The sequence below is a fragment of the Alternaria burnsii genome, assembly GCF_013036055.1.
Source record: "Alternaria burnsii strain CBS107.38 chromosome Unknown 730, whole genome shotgun sequence".
Classification (NCBI taxonomy): domain Eukaryota; kingdom Fungi; phylum Ascomycota; class Dothideomycetes; order Pleosporales; family Pleosporaceae; genus Alternaria; species Alternaria burnsii.
In genome coordinates, this window is record NW_024066110.1 from 769,051 (window position 1) to 787,290 (window position 18,240).

General features: G+C 52.7%; 6 protein-coding genes across 6 annotated transcripts; 2 read left to right on the forward strand and 4 right to left on the reverse strand.

The window, feature by feature from the left end:
- Positions 1 to 2,681: 2,681 nt before the first annotated feature.
- On the reverse strand, positions 2,682 to 3,113 carry GT037_003671 (cytochrome c oxidase family protein; the record flags this gene model as incomplete). The annotated part of the gene is made up of 4 exons (XM_038928718.1): positions 2,682 to 2,767; positions 2,847 to 2,882; positions 2,985 to 3,027; positions 3,090 to 3,113. The coding sequence occupies 4 exons, from the start codon at positions 3,111 to 3,113 to the stop codon at positions 2,682 to 2,684; spliced, it is 189 nt and encodes a 62-aa protein (XP_038788425.1).
- Positions 3,114 to 3,518: 405 nt separating this feature from the next.
- On the forward strand, positions 3,519 to 6,708 carry GT037_003672 (uncharacterized protein; the record flags this gene model as incomplete). The annotated part of the gene is made up of 5 exons (XM_038928719.1): positions 3,519 to 3,837; positions 3,909 to 4,608; positions 5,251 to 5,440; positions 5,643 to 5,686; positions 5,778 to 6,708. 5 exons carry the CDS (start codon positions 3,519 to 3,521, stop codon positions 6,706 to 6,708), a joined length of 2,184 nt encoding a protein of 727 aa, XP_038788426.1.
- GT037_003673 (uncharacterized protein) lies at positions 5,037 to 5,427 on the reverse strand (the record flags this gene model as incomplete). The annotated part of the gene is made up of 2 exons (XM_038928720.1): positions 5,037 to 5,118; positions 5,219 to 5,427. The coding sequence occupies 2 exons, from the start codon at positions 5,425 to 5,427 to the stop codon at positions 5,037 to 5,039; spliced, it is 291 nt and encodes a 96-aa protein (XP_038788427.1).
- A 320-nt stretch (positions 6,709 to 7,028) lies between the features above and the next one.
- On the reverse strand, positions 7,029 to 12,932 carry GT037_003674 (glycosyltransferase family 8 protein; the record flags this gene model as incomplete). The annotated part of the gene is made up of 8 exons (XM_038928721.1): positions 7,029 to 7,776; positions 8,074 to 9,371; positions 9,433 to 9,652; positions 9,819 to 9,879; positions 10,235 to 10,754; positions 11,144 to 11,858; positions 11,909 to 12,849; positions 12,900 to 12,932. 8 exons carry the CDS (start codon positions 12,930 to 12,932, stop codon positions 7,029 to 7,031), a joined length of 4,536 nt encoding a protein of 1,511 aa, XP_038788428.1.
- Positions 12,933 to 14,252: 1,320 nt separating this feature from the next.
- Positions 14,253 to 16,365, forward strand: GT037_003675 (uncharacterized protein; the record flags this gene model as incomplete). The annotated part of the gene is made up of 3 exons (XM_038928722.1): positions 14,253 to 15,100; positions 15,166 to 15,736; positions 15,802 to 16,365. 3 exons carry the CDS (start codon positions 14,253 to 14,255, stop codon positions 16,363 to 16,365), a joined length of 1,983 nt encoding a protein of 660 aa, XP_038788429.1.
- A 137-nt stretch (positions 16,366 to 16,502) lies between these two features.
- GT037_003676 (dynactin arp1 p62 subunit ro2) lies at positions 16,503 to 18,221 on the reverse strand (the record flags this gene model as incomplete). The annotated part of the gene is made up of 1 exon (XM_038928723.1): positions 16,503 to 18,221. One exon carries the CDS (start codon positions 18,219 to 18,221, stop codon positions 16,503 to 16,505), a length of 1,719 nt encoding a protein of 572 aa, XP_038788430.1.
- Positions 18,222 to 18,240: the final 19 nt, after the last annotated feature.

Sequence of the window (18,240 nt, forward strand, 5' to 3'; positions counted from 1 at the left end):
TGCAGGGATCTATCCGCTAGCTGCAAGTGGTAGGCCCTCTAACGCTCCTGCCCCGGTCCGTCTGTGGTCATGCTCCAGAAGGCAGGAACAGCTGTCGAGGCAGATGCAGGACGACGTTTTGCTACGAGAGCTTGCTCGATATCGCATTCATCTATCTACACCACTACCCCGGTCGGCGACGGCCCAAAAGGGTGCCTGTTGCGCCCCCCGTCTCTCGACCAGGTATCACAGGTTCGTCGAATGAATGGCGCTAGCGCTTGGCTGGGACCCGCCAAATCTTCCGCAGTTCTGGTGGCAGGACGAACCATGTGCTCCTGTCGTCTTCCCTCCTCCCCGCCCTGCCGGCCTATGCGTCGCTCTCATCTTGCCATAGTTCACCGTCTTAGCCTTTGCCAGGTGTTTGATCACTGTGGCAGCTCTACTATGCAGCGCCCGGTGTGCGTCTTGACGACTGCGGAGTTTCATCCCTACCGTCTGGTCGAGCCCTGTGGCTTTAAATGGCGCCATGCCGTCTATTCGATGAGCGAGGGTACGGCTGCTTTTTCCACTACCATCGCTCGCTAGCCACTTTAGTCGTCATCTGCGCCAGGCGGTGATCAGGGCACCAACGCCTTCACTCAAATCATCTCGTCCAATATCCCTATCGAGGACAGATGGCACCCGACAGATACAAGACGCCTGTCGCCTTCATGGCAGCTCTGCCTGTACTCCGTTGCGCAGTCCCGTCACCTGCCATACACACAGATCTAGAAGAGTAGCCAAGTGCCCGTATGCCGTTATTACTACAAATCATCAAAGGGGACGCCCACCTGACGCCCCCAGTCCTCTACTCAACTTCAAGCCAGGTCGCTGGTGATCGGCCACCCGTTGCCCTAATGGATGGTGAGGGACTAGTCATCCACATCTCGCGCTAAGGCGCCGGACGCTATGCTATGGGTCCTCACCCCGTTCCGAACCAACACGCCGCTGTCAAAGCAGTCACCTTGCCTCTCGAATCCGCCTCTCATCCCTGACGCTGCTTTTTCTTCACCTCTCCCCCATCGAGAGCAGCTCCTTCAGCCCCGTACCACAAAACATGCCATTTTCCCTAATACGACTCCCGCTTGCCACGCTGCTGCGCCTTGAGTCTCTGGGTTCGCGTCGATCCTTGGCGGCGACGCTTCCCTGCAGTCAGCGCCATGGATTGGGCATGATCGCCAGGGAACCTGTGAGTGAAGCCTGGTTCTCGGCCAATAGCACCCAGCGTTTGACACGTTTCTGCTTCCCCCCACCGCTGCTTTGTCTTGCATGGCGTTTGCAATCGAACATCGGACTTTTTTGCTTTAATGACCAAGAAACAAGTAGCATACAACGTGTCGCGTCGCGCCTCGTGACCCATATCACTCTGTCATTGGCCTGGCGCGTCATGACAGTCTACCAACAGTTTCGTGATAGCTTGGTGAGACGACTTGTAACCACCACCATCGAAGCATCAGAATCTTCTGGATCGCCTTGAAACTTGAGCGCTGTCATGTCTCGTTGTGTGCCTCTTCTAAGTGTTCTGTACATTTTCGACTACTGTGGGAATAAATTGTACAACAATCAGGGTAGATTCATCGCGGTCTGAGTTGAGGTTCATGACACGAGATTTCGAGGCAGGAGCAGTTTCTACGACTAGTCCGTGCGCTGGCCCTGATCATCGATTATCGATCGCGATTGAACATCTAACTTTATTTTTTTCCCTTGTCCTATCAATCGTGCGCGGCCATCACCGTGAGCTGATAGTGGTAGATGCAGCTATAGAATACTGCTGCTCAACTCTGAGAACTGTAAGTGGAAAAGATGTACTGTACCCTTTCCTAGATAAAACAATCTTGTCTTGATTGCGTTTGTCTCTTCTATACTGAAGAGGATTCTTGGATTGTTGATGCTCCGTTGCGACCAAACAGCTGTTTTCGAAACTCAACATGAACATTGAAGAAGACCGCCTGACCTTCCACAACACGAGAGCTTCACGTGGGATAAGCAGGCTGACGAAGCAGACGAGATGCATTGACCTAGTTATTAGTATATCAAACTTTATGTGATCATGTAACGGCAGTAAAGCCCTGGTGTTAGCTATCTGCAGGTTCGTCAGAGATCCCTTGCAGCCTCTAACACCCGAACTGATGGATTGTGTACATTCCTTTTTTTTTTTCATTCGCCTCAAGTGATACGAAATGAGTAAGCTGGATGCTAGGTATATATTTCGTGATGACCAGGACAGCTGGTGTTCTAGGGTTTAACTGCTTGATACATTGGAGCTAGAACGCAGATCATGGCATGGTGTTCTGCAGACCGTCGGACGTTATGGCTTATAAAGGCATGTGGAATAGGGCGTCTCAGGCCTACGATTTCCATGTGTCGAGTGCGCAGCGTGGCAGTGCCCCGTGGGAAAATGTGAGCACGTGCAGCCGGATTTTCAACGTGAATAAGCAGCTCTCTTTGCGGCAGCACTAGACAATGGTGCGGGACACGCTACAATCACAGAGCACATGACATGCGAAGACGCATACGCGGGGTCGTTTGACGTAGTCTGATTTGGCTTGCTGTCGAGAGATCCACTCCATTTATGATACACTTTGATCCCCAGCTTAACGTCCACTCTATGCTTTCAAGACCTGTCGATACAAAGGAGATGTCGGGTCGCGAGGAGTGTTGGCTTATTTCTGGCCGAGAGCCGACGCGCGCTCATCTTCTAGCTTCTGGTAGAAAGCGTCACGGTGACGGACGGCGGGGACGTGGTAGCCTTGGAAAGTAAGAACGGGAACGGAAGCAATTTTGGCAGTGGGAAGCGCAGTCGCATCGCCAGTGGATGATTTACGTACCGTACCACCAGCCATAGCCGGCAGTGACGCCGAGGCCTGCGATTGCTGTTAGCCAAGCTCCAAAGATGATGCGCGCACGTCTACAGAGCTCTCCAAGCCCCAAAAATACGGCACGTATACTGCCAGGTTTCTACGCACCCATGGCGACAGAGAGGTCGAGCACGACCTGTCGTCGGAGCATCTGCAATCCAGTCATTAGCATCCAGCCCACTACCGGCCAAAGCACTCAATGGCAGCACATACGCCGGTGATGGGTTTGACGGCCATTGTAAAAGTCGGTTTCGGGAGAGCGGAGAGTTTTGGAGCGCGAATGGGGGTTGCGGGAGCTGGTAGTCGTCGTCTGCGGCTATCTGAAGTTGTGGTGGTTCGACGGGGAGAAGTAACGGCGGCTGCTGCTGACGTAAGGCAGCCTTAGCGTCCCGCGCCTTGGAAGCTCCCGACTGAAAGACAACGGCCGGCAGTCAGGTGAAAGGAGACAACACCATCGAATACGAGACCACACGCGCCTTCACGTCTGCTCCCATTGTCAGGGCAGTTCTCTGCAACCGATGCGCCCTCGCACTCCCGCCCGCGCTCTTACCTACCGATAAACTCGTCCTTGGAACCACCATCGCGTGCACATTGTCCAGCCACGCCTTCACCCATAGCCGGAATCGCGACAACGAGCAGCATATGCCAGGCATCATACTTTCTCCCAGCGCCAGCAGCGAGGGCGCCATCGCAGGCATGAAGAGAGCACATGATGCGGGAAACGCGCCGACATACGGAGAGCCACATCCCAAGAAGCGGCAAGTCGTTCGGGCGCTGCACCACACGCAGCCCATCCAGCACATCGCCGAACCCATCAGCGCAGAGCTCGATCCCTTTGGCGAGAGCAAAGACTTCTTCGATCAGCAATTGCGCCGCGCAATAGCGATACAATGCAAAGGCGTCGGCTTCGAGAGCGCGCGCCCGGACGCGTTGGAGGAGTTCCGGGCACTGGTCGATTCCTGTATGGCTTCACCTTGCGACAGAAACTGGCCATGAGAGCCCGCTACACTTTTCAGGACTGACTCGTCACAGACATGACCAACTTTCTAGCACAAGTACGGACGTCAATGACCAGCTCGCGGCGCACCGAAACCGTAGCCCACGACTGGATCTACGCCCTCACATCTGCCGGCCTACGCGGCTCGGCTTCCCTCGAACAACATATTGACACAGGTGAAGTTCCACCATTGGTACTGCAACCATACTTTGAACCTCCTGCGCCTCCAGAGGCTCCGCCGCCCGACACCGAGTCCTTGCTGGGTCTTGGTCTTTCCGGCAAGGCGGACAAAGAAACGCGCCGCTATATACCAAAGCATTTCCCCGGTTTCCCATCAAAACACACGTATACAGCAACGCCCGTCTTTACCAAACGCGAAAATGATCCGCGCAAGATCCGCGAGAAGGCGACTGAGGAGGGCATCCTTGCCGAACAGAGTCTTCGAAAACTCATGGCGGCACAGAAGGCAGGCGTCCAGAAACAGAACGTTGGCAAGCGCAAGCGCAGCAGGCGCATGAAGGAGAGCGACCAGTTGTGGCAAGCCGCTATGAAAGACCTGCTCGACGAAGAGAACCAGCGAGAGAAGGAGGAAGAGCGGCGGCAAGCCCAGACGGACGAGTACGACGATGACTGGGATATGCCCCAAGACGCTCCAATACGGCAGCTGACGACTGATCGGAACGTCAACCTTGAGGAAGGCGTACATGTCAACTACGACCAGAAATACTGGAGAAAGTCCGCCACCGGCGCTTCATAGTTTATGACACCTGAAACACGGCGGCAACATGATTTTGAAAAAGTCGTTCTACTACTGCATTCTGATAGCGAGGCGTTTGGGTACCTGCATTTCGGCCCTAGGGGGCTTAGGCACGCTTCAGGCATTTAAGCGGCGTTGATATTTCATTTCTTTGTTAGAAGTTGTATTATAGTCTGCTCACTCTGCTATACTAGAGCAGTCAGCGGTGACACATAGTGTGGCCAAGGCGAGCATTACATCTTTTCGTCATCAATCGATTGCATATCTTGACTGCATCTCTTCCTGGTCAAATTGTTAGTAAGACTCTAGAGCTGAAATTGTGATCATGAAGACATGCACTTGTTATGTAAACAGGTACTGCATGCGTGACGTTGCACGATGCCATTTCCACCCTGGCGACCTCATTTCACCCCTCAACCTTTGCACCTTCCTGCTTCGCCTTCCACTCTTCCCACGCGGTGGTCTCAACGATCAATCCTCCTGGACAGCTGGCATGTCATTAGCCATACATCCAATTCCATCACACTGGCTTCTCGAGCTTAATCACGACGCCAAGACCTCGGGCATTCCACCTCGCTCAGCACTCACCGTCTCAGCAAGTGAACTAACGGCTCACATAGTACGCCAGATGCAACTGCCTTCTTCTTCGGCTGCTCTGAGAGACATTTGTACTGTACCAGTTCCTTCAGCACACAATCGCCCAATTTGACTTTTGGATTCCGTGGCTTGCCGGACGGCAAAGTGTTGATTGACGCTTCCAACTCGGAGACGGGGATCGTTGAAATCGGTGGTGCCATTGCGCGAAGCAAGGTATATCAAGCAGTCTGACTGCGGTCGACTAGAAGACAAAAGAGCAGGGTGGTAGTCTGAACGGAAAAAGGAAAATGAGTAGTGATGGAGCGAAGAGGCTTGGGGAGAAATTGCTGATGGAGGTGTCTGTTGAGGATTTGAGCTCGGTATTTCGCATTAACACGACGACCCTAGAATATAATGTATACTAACGTCGGCACAGGTCTTCAGATCTCTTCGAGAGTTTGTTATAAGCGAGGATAACGTGTATGTGTTGTTGTTTACAAAACTAGACCAGATTTTTATCTTTCATTCTCATTGGTGGGATGAAGTACGAATCGAAGCTGACTTTGAACAGTACCATTGGCACGAATACCACCCAAACATCACATTTCAATGTCCCGGAGATTGACCGTCTCATTTCTGGCTCAGGATCCCCGATCCTTGAAATCATCTCCCCACCACCAACACAACACCCCTCTGGAGCTGGGAAAACATCACTTCTCTATTTCATGATTGCCCACGCCATACTCCCCCCAACTTTCCGCGCCGTCTCAGTAGGCGGCCAAGGGGTAGCCGTCGTTCTTTTCGACCCACTACATCACTTCAGCATCCTTCGGTTAGCAGAAACAATGCTGTCCATCGTAAATTCGCAACTCCTTTCCACAGATCTGGAGATCAATGAACCCCTAAGAGTCGACGTCAAAATCATGGTCAAGACCGCACTCCAACACCTCCATATCTTTTACCCTAAGTCCTGGCCTTCCCTACTAGCTACTCTTGATTCCCTACCAGACTACCTGTTGAACCAGACGACTCCACACAAGAGTATGCACCGCCGTATCCAGTCCATTGTCTTGGAAGACATCGACGCTTTTATCTGGTCGATACGAAACACAAACAATTCTTCTGTCTCCATGTCGTCAAACACTTTGGCAATGGCATCCACACAACTCATAATCCGCCTCACCAAGCTAATCAAACTACTCTCCTGTGGCGCGGTACTTACGTCGCATTCTACCTCGCAATCATCATACAGGCCTGCTTTACCTACGTCATGGCCTCAAGGTACGTCGGTCACGCGATTAGCAATCCGCCGTGTAGACGTACCCAAGTTTGCTCCCGCAATCAGTGTTGAAGAGGCTGAAAAAGAGAGACTGCAGCGTTGGGAGGTAGCTAGTCGGGGGCGGTTTGAGTGCTGGAAGGTAGGCGCAGGCGCAAGAGATGGCGAGGGTTTTGCTTTCAGGGTTGGGAAGGCAATCGAGGTGGAGAGAGGAGGTCGAGGGTGAACATGGGAGTGTTTCCAGTATGGAGGAGTCTGGCGTTTACGGAGTCTTGACATGATACCCATTGGCATACGTCTAGGAATGGCGATCATCAACATATGGTTGCTGATCAGAAGGCTGGCGAAAGTCGTGATGCATCAAGATATAATTGTACCTTTATACTGTTTACACATATCGTATGCCATATCTATAGTGTGTTCGTGCCCTATGACCCAGATCTGAGGTCACCCTGCCCCAGAAGGCATGAAAGTCCGCGGTTGTGATCCATATCTGGTGTAGATGCCTATACAGAATCAACAACGAATAACTGCATGCATAATTGCCTAAGCGTCTCTCCCCCAAAGCACCTTCCTCCTGCCCCGGTCCTCCCTAGCCTCTCGTCTCCTGGTTCCCCACTTCCTCCTTGCCGCCTCATGCTCCCTGTTTACCCTCTCCGCCTTGCCCTCGTTTTTAGCAACCATACCCACAAAGAACTGACTGCAACCGAATTTCTCCGCCAGCTTCACCCGCGTCCATGTATCTGGGTCCTGACTCCTCAGCCTCCTAATCTCAGCAATATCATTCTCGTTGAGATGGTAGGTCTTCTCGTATGGCTGTCGAACAGGCGCAGGCAGGGAGGCAGAAGGGCGCGGTGGAAGGAAACTGTCTGTGTTGAGTGGTGTGCCGGGCGCTGCGATGTGGGAGGATTGCCGTGTGTGCGCCAGTTTTGTTGCGTATTGTTGAGCGGCAGCGTATAACTGTCTTCTCTTATCTTCCTTGGGCAGAAACTTGAGCGGCGTGTGATAGACGTTTGGCGCCGAAGACGGGGGATTGAAGACCAATGTGGGAGCCGAGCGGTCGGGTGTGTAGGATGGTGCTTCGGGGAGTGCGAGCAGTTTTCTGTGCCGCCGGGTTGTGGATTCGAAACGACATTGCGTGAGGGGAAGGAGCGATGGAGTAGTCCGTTGCGATGGACATGCCCGAAGGAGGGATTTACATGTTGACATTGTGGAATTGGGGTTGGGTTTGGCGGGCTGCTTGAGGTGCACGCGTTGGCACGGTGCTGGCCGTCCTGGGTGGAGCGATGCCGAACTTTTTTAGTTGTTCCGCGCCGGGTGGTCAAAGCTGGGGCGGGATCCCATCACCCAACCCCAGAGTACATCCATAACATAGTCAAGATGCGGACACTACAAGCATAGGCGAGGTATGCACTTTGCCGTTTTAAGAGAAGATGTATGGCAGAATAAAGTATGCATCGGTCACTTGGTCGGACCAGAGTCGCAAGAAGAGAGCACGCTGCTGGATGGGTATACGCTTCTTTCGGAAACTAACGATTTACGAACCTACAAGAACTAGACCGACAGTGTTATTCAAGTGAGCGACATCTACTCGCGCTTCATCTCTCCTGCAATGTAGTGCAGGTAGGCTCCTAGTAGCTTCGTGCCCTCAATGTAGTTCCTCTTGTCCAGCTTCTCGTTTATCGAGTGAGCGGCGTCAGTCGAGCTACCCATTGGCAGCAATAGGACATTCTTGCCTAGCTCCTCCTGGAAGGTCAAGGTAACAGGGATGCTACCACCCTCTCGGGTCATGTCTGGCTTTACACCAAATACACGCTCGACGGCCTTGGCAGCAGCAGTGTAGTTGGGGTGGTTGGGGTCCTCCACCCACCACTTTCCGCAGTGCACCACGCTGAACTTCATTTTGTTCTTGGACTTGAGCTTGGCAAACTCGTCGTCGACATGCTTCTCAACCAACTTGGTGACTGGGTCGATCTCCATGTTTGGTACTGTGCGAATGGAGAACTTTCCAATGACCTTGGCAGGGATGACAGTCTTCGCGCCCTCGGAGTAGAAAGCACCCTCAATGCCGTGGAGCGACAGCGATGGGTATCGCATCTTGGACTTGAGCGCATCCTCCTTATTGTCGTGGATGGTGACTTCACCACCCAATGATTCCCGCAGACCGTCCATGGTGAAGGCGATGGGTGGGTAAAGTGCAGCTTCTTGCTCGGTAAGTGGGGCGACGAGGTCATCGACGCCCTTGATGAGAATCTTGCCGTCGGGGTCGACCAACGAGTTCATGATGCGAACCAAGTCGGTCATGGGCTCGTGTGTCATTCCACCGTAGACACCAGAGTGCAGGTCCTGACCAGGGCCAGAGACCTCTACTTGGTAGTAGTTGCAACCGCGAACACCGTATGTCAAGCATGGCTTCTCAGTTCCTAGCCAGTAGTTGTCTGAGATGCAAACAACATCTACGTCTTTGAAGAACTTCTTGGCCTCGGCGCGGATGGTGTCGTCCAGACCCTCTGATCCGTTCTCTTCCATGCCTTCGAAGCACATGATCAGGTTGACTGGGAGTTCTACGCCTGCCTTCTGATGTGCCTCAATCGCATTCAACCAGCCAAGAACCGGGCCCTTGTCATCGGTGCTACCGCGTCCGTACATGCGGTCCTTGTCGTCGATGGTGAGGGTGAAGGGGTCGGTCGCCCATCCGTCGGATCTGTTCGCGGGCTGTACGTCGTAGTGACCGTAAACGAGAACGTTGAGCTTCTTCGGGTCGTCTCCGTAGCGTCCAAGAAGGCACGGTGGGAGGTCAAGGTGCTCGCGACCAGGCTGCTTTCCGAGCTCGCGGAGCTCAACGGTACCACCAAGCGCCTTGATCTGTTCCGCTAACCAGTGGCCCATCTGTGTGTTGGGTCAGCTGGGATACTGGACAATGCATGCGTGCTTTGTAGTTTATTCGTACCTTGACGACATCGGGTCTCCTCTGGTCCTCGGAGCTGATACTGGGGATAGCAACCGCCTCCCTCAGCCTCTCGATGAAGTTGCTCTGCAAGTCGTCTACCTGCTTGAAGTACGGGTCGAGGTGCGCCATCTTGTTGGGTGGGTGATACAGATATGGCCAGGCGGCGTTGGGCAGTCGTTCTGGCGTGTAACGGTCGCAGCGGATAGGTGTTGCGACGAGTCTAGGTGACGGAGACGAGGAGAAGCTTCGCAGATGACAGAAGAGGCTTCTATGGGTGGCTGTGGCGCTTATTCGCGGTCTACAGGCTGAGATGAATCGGGCAGGTGCTCGTTGCTCAAGGGCAAATTGGGTGGGGAGGGGCAAGCGGGGCATCTTTGGAAGGGCACAGCGCCATCAGTCGACTCAAGCTTGTCAAGCTTTCGAGTGGAGCAGCTGGCCCAAGCGTGCCTAGGAGAACATGCACGAAATGTTCCCTGCATATTCTGGCGCGTGTGCTTGTCTCCAGTCTTTATTGTCATTCCAACACCCTGCATGCCATACAATTTGAAGCCGACCTCGCAAATAACAACACACAATGACCTACAACAGACCGCTATGCAATGCCCCTGCAAATGCTGGAAGACCTCGCTAACGAGAGATACGAAACGTAAAATGGCCTATACCAGAGTAAAAAAAACATGAAACTGCAATATGTATCCTCCATCGTTCACGACATGAAATTACACGAGGTGCGACGTCCGACACGATAGTACCGGAAACATCGGCATCCACCATTCGTTCATCGTCTTGTTCTAGGTCCTACTCTGTGTCGGACTGAGTTCGTCTCCCGCAGCTTGGACGTCGGCTGAAGTACCATCATCGAAGGTGGGTACAGTAAAGGTCATGCCCCCAGACTGAACTTGCTGACCAGATGACAACGAATCATGGCTAGCACTTTGTTCATGGGCCGTTGCCTGCGACGTCGAACTCGAGAAGTTCTGTCCGAAGGTGCTTGAAGATCCAGAAGAAAAGTCTTGCTTGGAGTAGTGGTCCGGTGCCGAGTTTTCATCACCATGAGCAAATGAGCGGTCGCCGAAGCCTGGTCGTACATCCGGTGCAGGGTCACTGCTAGCAAAGTCCTTTTCTGCGATGTGCGGGAAAGATCCTGGAACAGCCTGGTCATTTGCTCCATCAAGCCCAAATGAAGTGCCTGCTTCTTTCTTCTCAACGACTGAATGCTCGGGTAGCGCACGCATCGGGGGGTTAGGGTGCTCGTCTTTCTTCAGATGTTCAAACTCGATCAGAGATGAACGCCGTAGCTGGTCAAGCTTCTCCTCGGGGTTCTTCAAAGTTTAAAGTCAGCTCGAGTCTTATAAAGGGATCGCTCAAGCCATGGGCTGATGAGAGGGGGAATATCATAACAGAGAGGAATCTTGGTTAAGAGGCGAGGAAGTCTAGACTGGTCAGAAACACTAGCAGCACACTACTAGGTCTGGCTCCTGTTCGTGGAGGTGGAAGAATTGAAGATGAAAACACAGCGCCCATGACTCTCGAGGTCTCCTCGGCCAGAACGTCGGTTTTCGGTGTCAATGGGGCCTCAGAAGTCGGGCTACATCTGGAAAATTGGAGAGGAAAAATGGTTCGACACAATTGTGGTCGCCATATCGACTGACACACGATGATGCTGGAAGTTTGAGGGTTTGACAGAGGAAAATGCGCATCACAAACGTACCCATTCGGTCTGATCCGGCACTCCTGTAGCAGAAGGTAGTTCACCTGCTTGATTTCTCTCTTCGCCCCAGAACATCGGACGACGGACCGGTGCAGGTGTCACAGGAAGGCTCGGTCGTTCTACTGCAGACGGGAAATCAGTGAGAATAAGGCTCTCGCGGCGGTTCCTACGTTCCAGTATGGGCGAACTGATATCATCCGTGCCTGTGGTCTGGCGTAGGGACTGGTTCTTGCCCCGTATTCCACTCATGTCCGATATGGCACGAACGTAGCTATCGATACCCGGAACATTATCCCAGGCATTTACGCCACTATGCTGGTAGGACTGCCAACCTTGGTCAGCAAAATTCGAGGCAGAAGCGTTTGCAGGGCTTCTAACTCTGTCCACTCCGGTTGGAGCTGTTTTATCACTCTCATCGTAATGTACGGTTGAAAACGCGTGTGTCGGTGACATTACTGTAGGTGTCGGTTCTGGTGACAGGTCTTCAGCAAACACACGCGTCGGCTTTGGTCTGTCCACCTCTTGCTCCCATGGAAAGATGGGCTTAGGTCTCTCGGCAGGTTTGGGCCTGGTTTCTGGGACCTGGTACCACATGTCCCGCGGCGCTTCCGGGTAGGCGCTTGGAGCCTTGAAGAGCGACCGGCTGTCACTGAAAGTGTACGTTTGGGTAGGGAAATTGGCAGCTTCGGGTCTCGACTGGGCTGGTGGCTCGAACCTGGATCTGTTAGTATGATGCGTAGAGATTTGGTAGCTAAGAAAACGTACTTGGTTGCATCCCACTGCATCTCAGGCGCAGAGAACTTGCGTTGTTCGACCGTAGGGGTTGGCTCTATTATACCTTGGTCAATATCCTGAATCTCATCTCCAGTTTCGGTCATAGGTGGCTCGGTTGTAACAGCAGAGGCCTCGATAGGAACAGGAATAGACGAGGAAGAAAGCCCGGAGTCACCATGGGTGCTCTTTGCCTCACCAGCTCGTTGGCCCCCCTTTGCCTTGTGCAAATGTCTCTGGTGCACCGCCCACCATCGCGCTACCAGTTCTCCATAGACGCCATTTCCACCCGCATGGTGGCCTGACCAAGGCTTGTTCTTGCCGATAAAGTGGACAGCGGCAATGTCGCGCTTGTAGTAGCGGTATGCTGGCTCCCATTGGTATTCGGCGTTTGGCGTGCAGTTGTAAGTAAACTTCAATCGTTGCCAGGGACGGTGTTCGAAGTACTGGTTCAGTAAGCCTTGATCTGCGCCATCGAAACTGTCACCAGTCGCTGCCATGGTCTGGAGAGCCCAGTATTCGCCCATGTCTGGTTTGATAACCATGACACCGCTGTTGAAAGCATCTGGCCAGCCGATATCTGGCGCTGCAGCAAACGAAGCCTCAATGTCGAACAGCTCGTCCAAGGCCCTCAGAGCTACCACATCTGCGTCGAGGTAGACGAGCTTGCGGAACTGCGTCTGTCTCCAGAGAGCAATCTTGGTGAAGGCAAAAGCCAGATCGGGCCGCCCCATGACATAGAGGTTGGCGGGATTGGAGTTTCGTATGCGCTCGACAGGAATCAGGTAATCGTAAAGCGCCTTGAGCTCCGAGATGGTATCAGCCGATAGCGTCTCCATAGTCACGAGCACCGCAAGCTTCTTGGTGGTTCCGGCATCGCGCAGAGAGTTTGCAAGAACGACTGCGCCCGGTAGGTAGGAATCGCTCATAAGAAGCTGCAAGACATGTTAGCTCGCGTGCGTTGGACCACATTCATGTAGCGAACCGTAATGTACGCATCCTCGAGTGGCTGTGCCATCTTGATAGATGCTGAAGAACAGAGAAAGGTGGAGGGCAAGACTCAAGCGGGTGAAGGGTCAGGCCTGGGGAGCTGCGTCCAGAGTAGAGTAGAGCGCGGAGCTTCAAGACAGTTGTGGTAGTTTCCCCGCAGCCAGCAGATATATCGAGGAGGCGCTGCTGATCTGCAGTGCAACTTGTGCCGAACACGAACAGCGGTAAACTGCAGCACGGCAAATCTAAGTACTCCTCAGAGGCACCTGGTGCAGACACTCCCACGCGCACTCGACACTCTGACTTGTCAAGGTACCTTATTCGGGAAAGGCGCCTACAATATCTGTTGGGAGATTGTCTGGCACAAACAACCATGGGTCCACGAGCTTAAGGGAGCTTGGACCAAGCCTCGAAGCTCCCGAGACCATGACGCATGCACCCGCTAGTGAGCCGTTCTTTCATCATTGTGCACGAACAACCCGCCGCCCTGCTTTACGTCTGCTTGCTTTTCATCGTAGCCGGTGCTGTCCTCTGCATGCAGTGTGCAGCCTCAGCCTCCCAACGACGTCGTCGGTGCTACGTGGGAAGCCACGACTTTCATTTGCCGATATCGCGCCACCAATTGTCCCCGCATCCATCCCGCGCCTTCATCTCGGCTAGGGATGCCTTGATGCTGCCCAACAAGACAACAACTCGTGTGCTTGGGAAGGACTCTGCGTGACCGTTGAAGCGTCTTCTATCATCTTAGGTGTCAGTGTATCTTCCGCACTGGAATTGTTTCGAGCTTTGGTCTTCTCGCGCTGCGCATGTCCCCTTCAAGATTCGACATCCAACGAGAAGCGCTGGCTTTTTGTGTTGCATACGTCGCTCGCGTACATTGGCATAGGACTCTTGGAAGCCGCGTACCTTGCAATTTGAGAAGAATGGGATCCCGAGTGCACCACGGATGCATCTACAAGAAAGCATAGATCTGAACGTACTATACTAGAGTACAGAAGCCGCAGGCTGGGGGTAAACGTAACCCTGCGCTGACTGAAACGAAAAGGGTTGAAGTCATGAAAGTTAATCACGAGTTGAAGTGCAAACCCTCACTGTGTCGGAGAGAACAGCGAGACCGATTGGTTTTCTGGGATCTGGGATGAACCATTGGAGATTAGCGAGTGGCTTAGCTCCGATCGATGACAGCATTCATTCCAGCCATGCGGTTTCCCGCCCATTAGTCGAGAGCATTATGATCTTTATTGCAGTTTGGTGGACCCATCGCATGTAAACGCCTGAACAATTCCCCGTTGGCAGTTTTTGACGCTTCATCTTGTCAGCTACAGCCGCTTCACAACGACGTGTCAAGATGACCAAACCACGAGTCATCTACTGGTTTCGGACCGATCTACGCCTTCATGACTCTCCAGCTCTCAAAGCAGCATTGGATCTCAAGCCAGAATGTCTCTATCCCATCTGGACTTGGGATCCGCACTATGTCTATCGCGCCCGAGTTGGCTCTAATCGTTGGCAATATCTGCTCGACTGCCAAAACGATCTCTCAACGTCGATAACAAAGCTCAATCCAAAGTCGAAGCTCTTCCTCATTCGAGAGGCACCGCAAACACTGTTACCTAAGTTGTTCAAGGCGTGGAAGATTACGCACCTGGTGTTTGAAAAGGACACCGATGCGTATGCAAGAGAGCGAGACGAGAAGGTGACAGAACTTGCGAAGAAGGCCGGTGTCCAGGTTATCGTGAAGACTGGGAGAACGTTATACGATCCTGATGAGTTGGTCAAGCATAACCACGGAAAGCCGACAATGAGTATAGCCCAGGTACAAGCTGCAGGAAAGAGAATTGGACTAATTCCAAGACCCATACCTGCGCCAAAATCACTGCCCGACCCAGGAAATACTGATCTGAAATTTGACCAAGAGAAGCCAGAAAGCGAGCCGGATATCAATGCAATTCAGAGAAACGGGGATGAGGCTTCGTACTGTGCTCTAGCAGGACCGAATGGAGACTTTGCAGTACCGACAATGGAAGAGCTGGGCCTAAAGCCTGCAACCACACCACACCGCGGGGGTGAAACGGAAGCATTGCAGGCTCTGAACAAGATCATAGCAAACACCGACTATACAGCGACTTTTGAGAAGCCCAAAACCGCACCCACCACTTTTGAACCCCAGTCAACCACCCTCCTTTCGCCACATATGTAAGCATTATCTTTGTATGAATGACTTGCGATACAAGCACTGACTTTGTGCACCAATTTTGCAGGCATTTCGGGTCTCTAAGCTGCCGACTCTTCTACTGGCGTTCTCAAGACGTCGTTGACAAGTACAAAGGAAAAGCCTCACAACCACCCACCAGCCTAACAGGCCAGCTACTGTTCCGTGAAATGTACTTCGGCGCGCAAGCAGCGCTAGGCTATACCTTCGGCCAAACCTACAACAATCCGCAATGTCGTTTCATTCCCTGGCATCTACCCTCTAAGATCGATACCAAGTCCAATCTCATCACCGGCAAGTATTTAGTAGACAACGCCGAGGCAGAAACTCATTTACATCGCTGGAAACACGGTCAAACAGGATTCCCCTGGATCGACGCTCTGATGCGTCAACTTAGTCAGGAAGGTTGGATCCACCACCTTGGCCGCCACGCCGTTGCTTGCTTTCTGACGAGAGGCGGATGTTACATTGATTGGGAGCGTGGAGCAGAGGTATTCGAAGAGTGGCTCATTGATCACGAAGCAGCATGTAATATCGGAAACTGGCAATGGCTGTCGTGCACGGCGTTTTTCGCACAGTTCTACCGATGTTACTCACCTGTCGCCTTCCCGCAGAAATGGGTAAGAGATGTTCCTACACGAGCTGCATGTGAGGCATGCACTGACTTCATACACGTGCATTTTAGGACAAAGATGGAGGTTTTGTGAGGAAGTACGTTCCAGAACTGGCAAACTTCGATAAGAAGTATATATACGAGCCATGGAAAGCGCCAATTGCAGACCAGAAGAAGTGGGGGTGTTTGGTAAAAGGGGGTGGGTCTGAAGAGGCCGGTGATGGCGTGATGAGAGTCTACCCAAAGCCTATGTTTGACTTTGGAAAGAGAAGGGATGTTTGTATCCAGGGCATGAAGAACGCATATCATGTCAACCTCTATGGGAATTCGCCCCAAGTTCTCGATGGTACATGGCGCAAGCTCTTTAACAATGAAGCAGAGGGACCTACTGAAGGAAGCAAAGGACCAACAGGTGCGATGATAAAGGAAGAAGATCATGAAGATGCAGATGGACATGAAGAGAACGTGCATGTGGACGAGCCGCCCAGCCCTAAACAAGCGAAGAAGATGGCGATGCGAAGCGATCAGAAAGCAGGACATAAGAGAGAGGCAAGCCAAGGAACACTGGATGGAATGTTCACAAGAAAGAAGAAGAAAGACGGAGAGATCTTTCCTAACGAGACACACTTTGGGTAGCCGTCTTTTTTTAGCAACAAGTCCATTCGTAGAGGCTACCACGATACGACAAGCGAGCAGCAATGTATCTGAACCCGACTCCTCATGTAAGAAAAAAAAACAGGGGTATCACGCACGCACATCATCATTGCCACAACCTAGGCACTTGCTATCCGTCCTGCACCAACAACTGTCCAGAATGCCTCCTCTCTCTTTTCCCTCTCCCCTTTGCTCCCCCTTGAATCGCCCAAACCCCTCTCTTCGGCGTTTACATCTGCTTCAAATTCCAGACGCACGAATATTGGTATCTCAAGCAGATCCTCGTCTTCGTCCAACTCGTCCTCGCCCCCAAGCTCACTAAGGAAGCCCGGAATGACTTCGATAGCCACACTTGTCCAGTTCCTCCCCTTGTCCCAAATTTTTCCTGCTTCGATCTGCCCTGTTTCTGCGTTGATGGTTGAGCGGCGGGGCATGGGTGCGGGAGATGAGGCGAGTGCGTCGTCCCAGACGTCGGTATTGGCGCCAACTTCGAACTGGGGGCATAATATTGTCACGCGGGACTGCACTTTGCCAGGAGTGGTGCTTGAAGTGGCTAATGTGACCTGAATAGGGTCGAAGAGCGGGTTGCTGACATGTAAAAGGAAGTGTGTCGCGATCCCTGATCGGAGATTGTTGTAATTGAAAGGAGGTTGCGGGGTGGGCATAGAGCCTGGAGGAAGTGGTACGACTGGGTTGGTCGGTGGTAGTGCACGAATGCTGAGTCGGGGAATGTGGTTCAGTGCCAGCAGCTTGATTTTGTACCGAGTTGATGTTATCTTGGACTCGGGTTTGGATAGGATGTGCCGACATGACCGGCATCGTTTCGATCTCTTTGTGCAAAGAAGAGTTGGGACTGGTCGGAGCTCGTTACTGAATTGCACGTAAGGGTCGAGTTGTGCGAGCTTCTGGGCAGGCGACAAAGTACTACCCCACCCGTCCCGCTTGATGCGCTCGATCGCTGCGCTATCTGCTGCAGGGTCATGGGTGACGAGGCCTTCTAGTTCTGACGCAGCCTCTCGCATAGGCATTGGCTTGTTACGTTTCTGCTTTTTCGCTGTATTTGTCGAGTATAGATTCATGATTCGGGAGTAAGCTGAGGGCGAGGAGAAATTCATTTCCAGAGGGTTCGCTGGCGTCTGGGATTCGAGCTGTGCTTTGTAAAAAGCACCGAGGTTCGAGAAGAGATCGTCGCGGGTCGGTAGTTGGTGGTTTTCTACATCCATGACTGTCGAGTCGCTGGAAGGGGACAAGGGGTTTCTGGAATCTCGCTGCCGAGCCTCGAGCTCCTTGCGCCTCTCGCGCTCCTTGTCTCGCTCTTTGGACGTTGGGATTGGTTTTCCTCCATTTGCTATCCGCGCAATCTGCGAATATACGCCCGTGTGCTTCTCAAACTCTATGCCCGTCTCTATAGTACTCCAATGGCAGTACGGACAGGCCAGTATGTGTCGATCGGGCACTCCTTGGTCGGCATCGGGATTGTCGAGGAGGTTGACTATGAGAGGCGAAACGCACACAGGGCAATTGAAGCAGTTACGGGTGCATCGATTGCCATCGCTCTTCACCACGGAACTTGGTACTTCGAACAGGCAGTTGGGGCAGTACCAATTCAGCGTCTCCTCTATCACGCACCGTGGACAGCGTATTTGCAGACAATCTTCACAGTAAAGAAGGTGCTCGAGTGGATACAGAGCGTAGTTGGAGCGAGGGTTCTTGGGATCCAAAGTTTCTTCGTCGTCGTCAAAGGCGGCGAGGACATGCGAGGTGCGTTTGGTAGAAGTCGTCGCGTTGCTGTCGAAGCAGTCGCAGGCGTAGTACGTGTAGGGAAAGGCTTGTGCCATGGCGAAGCAACCAGTTCGG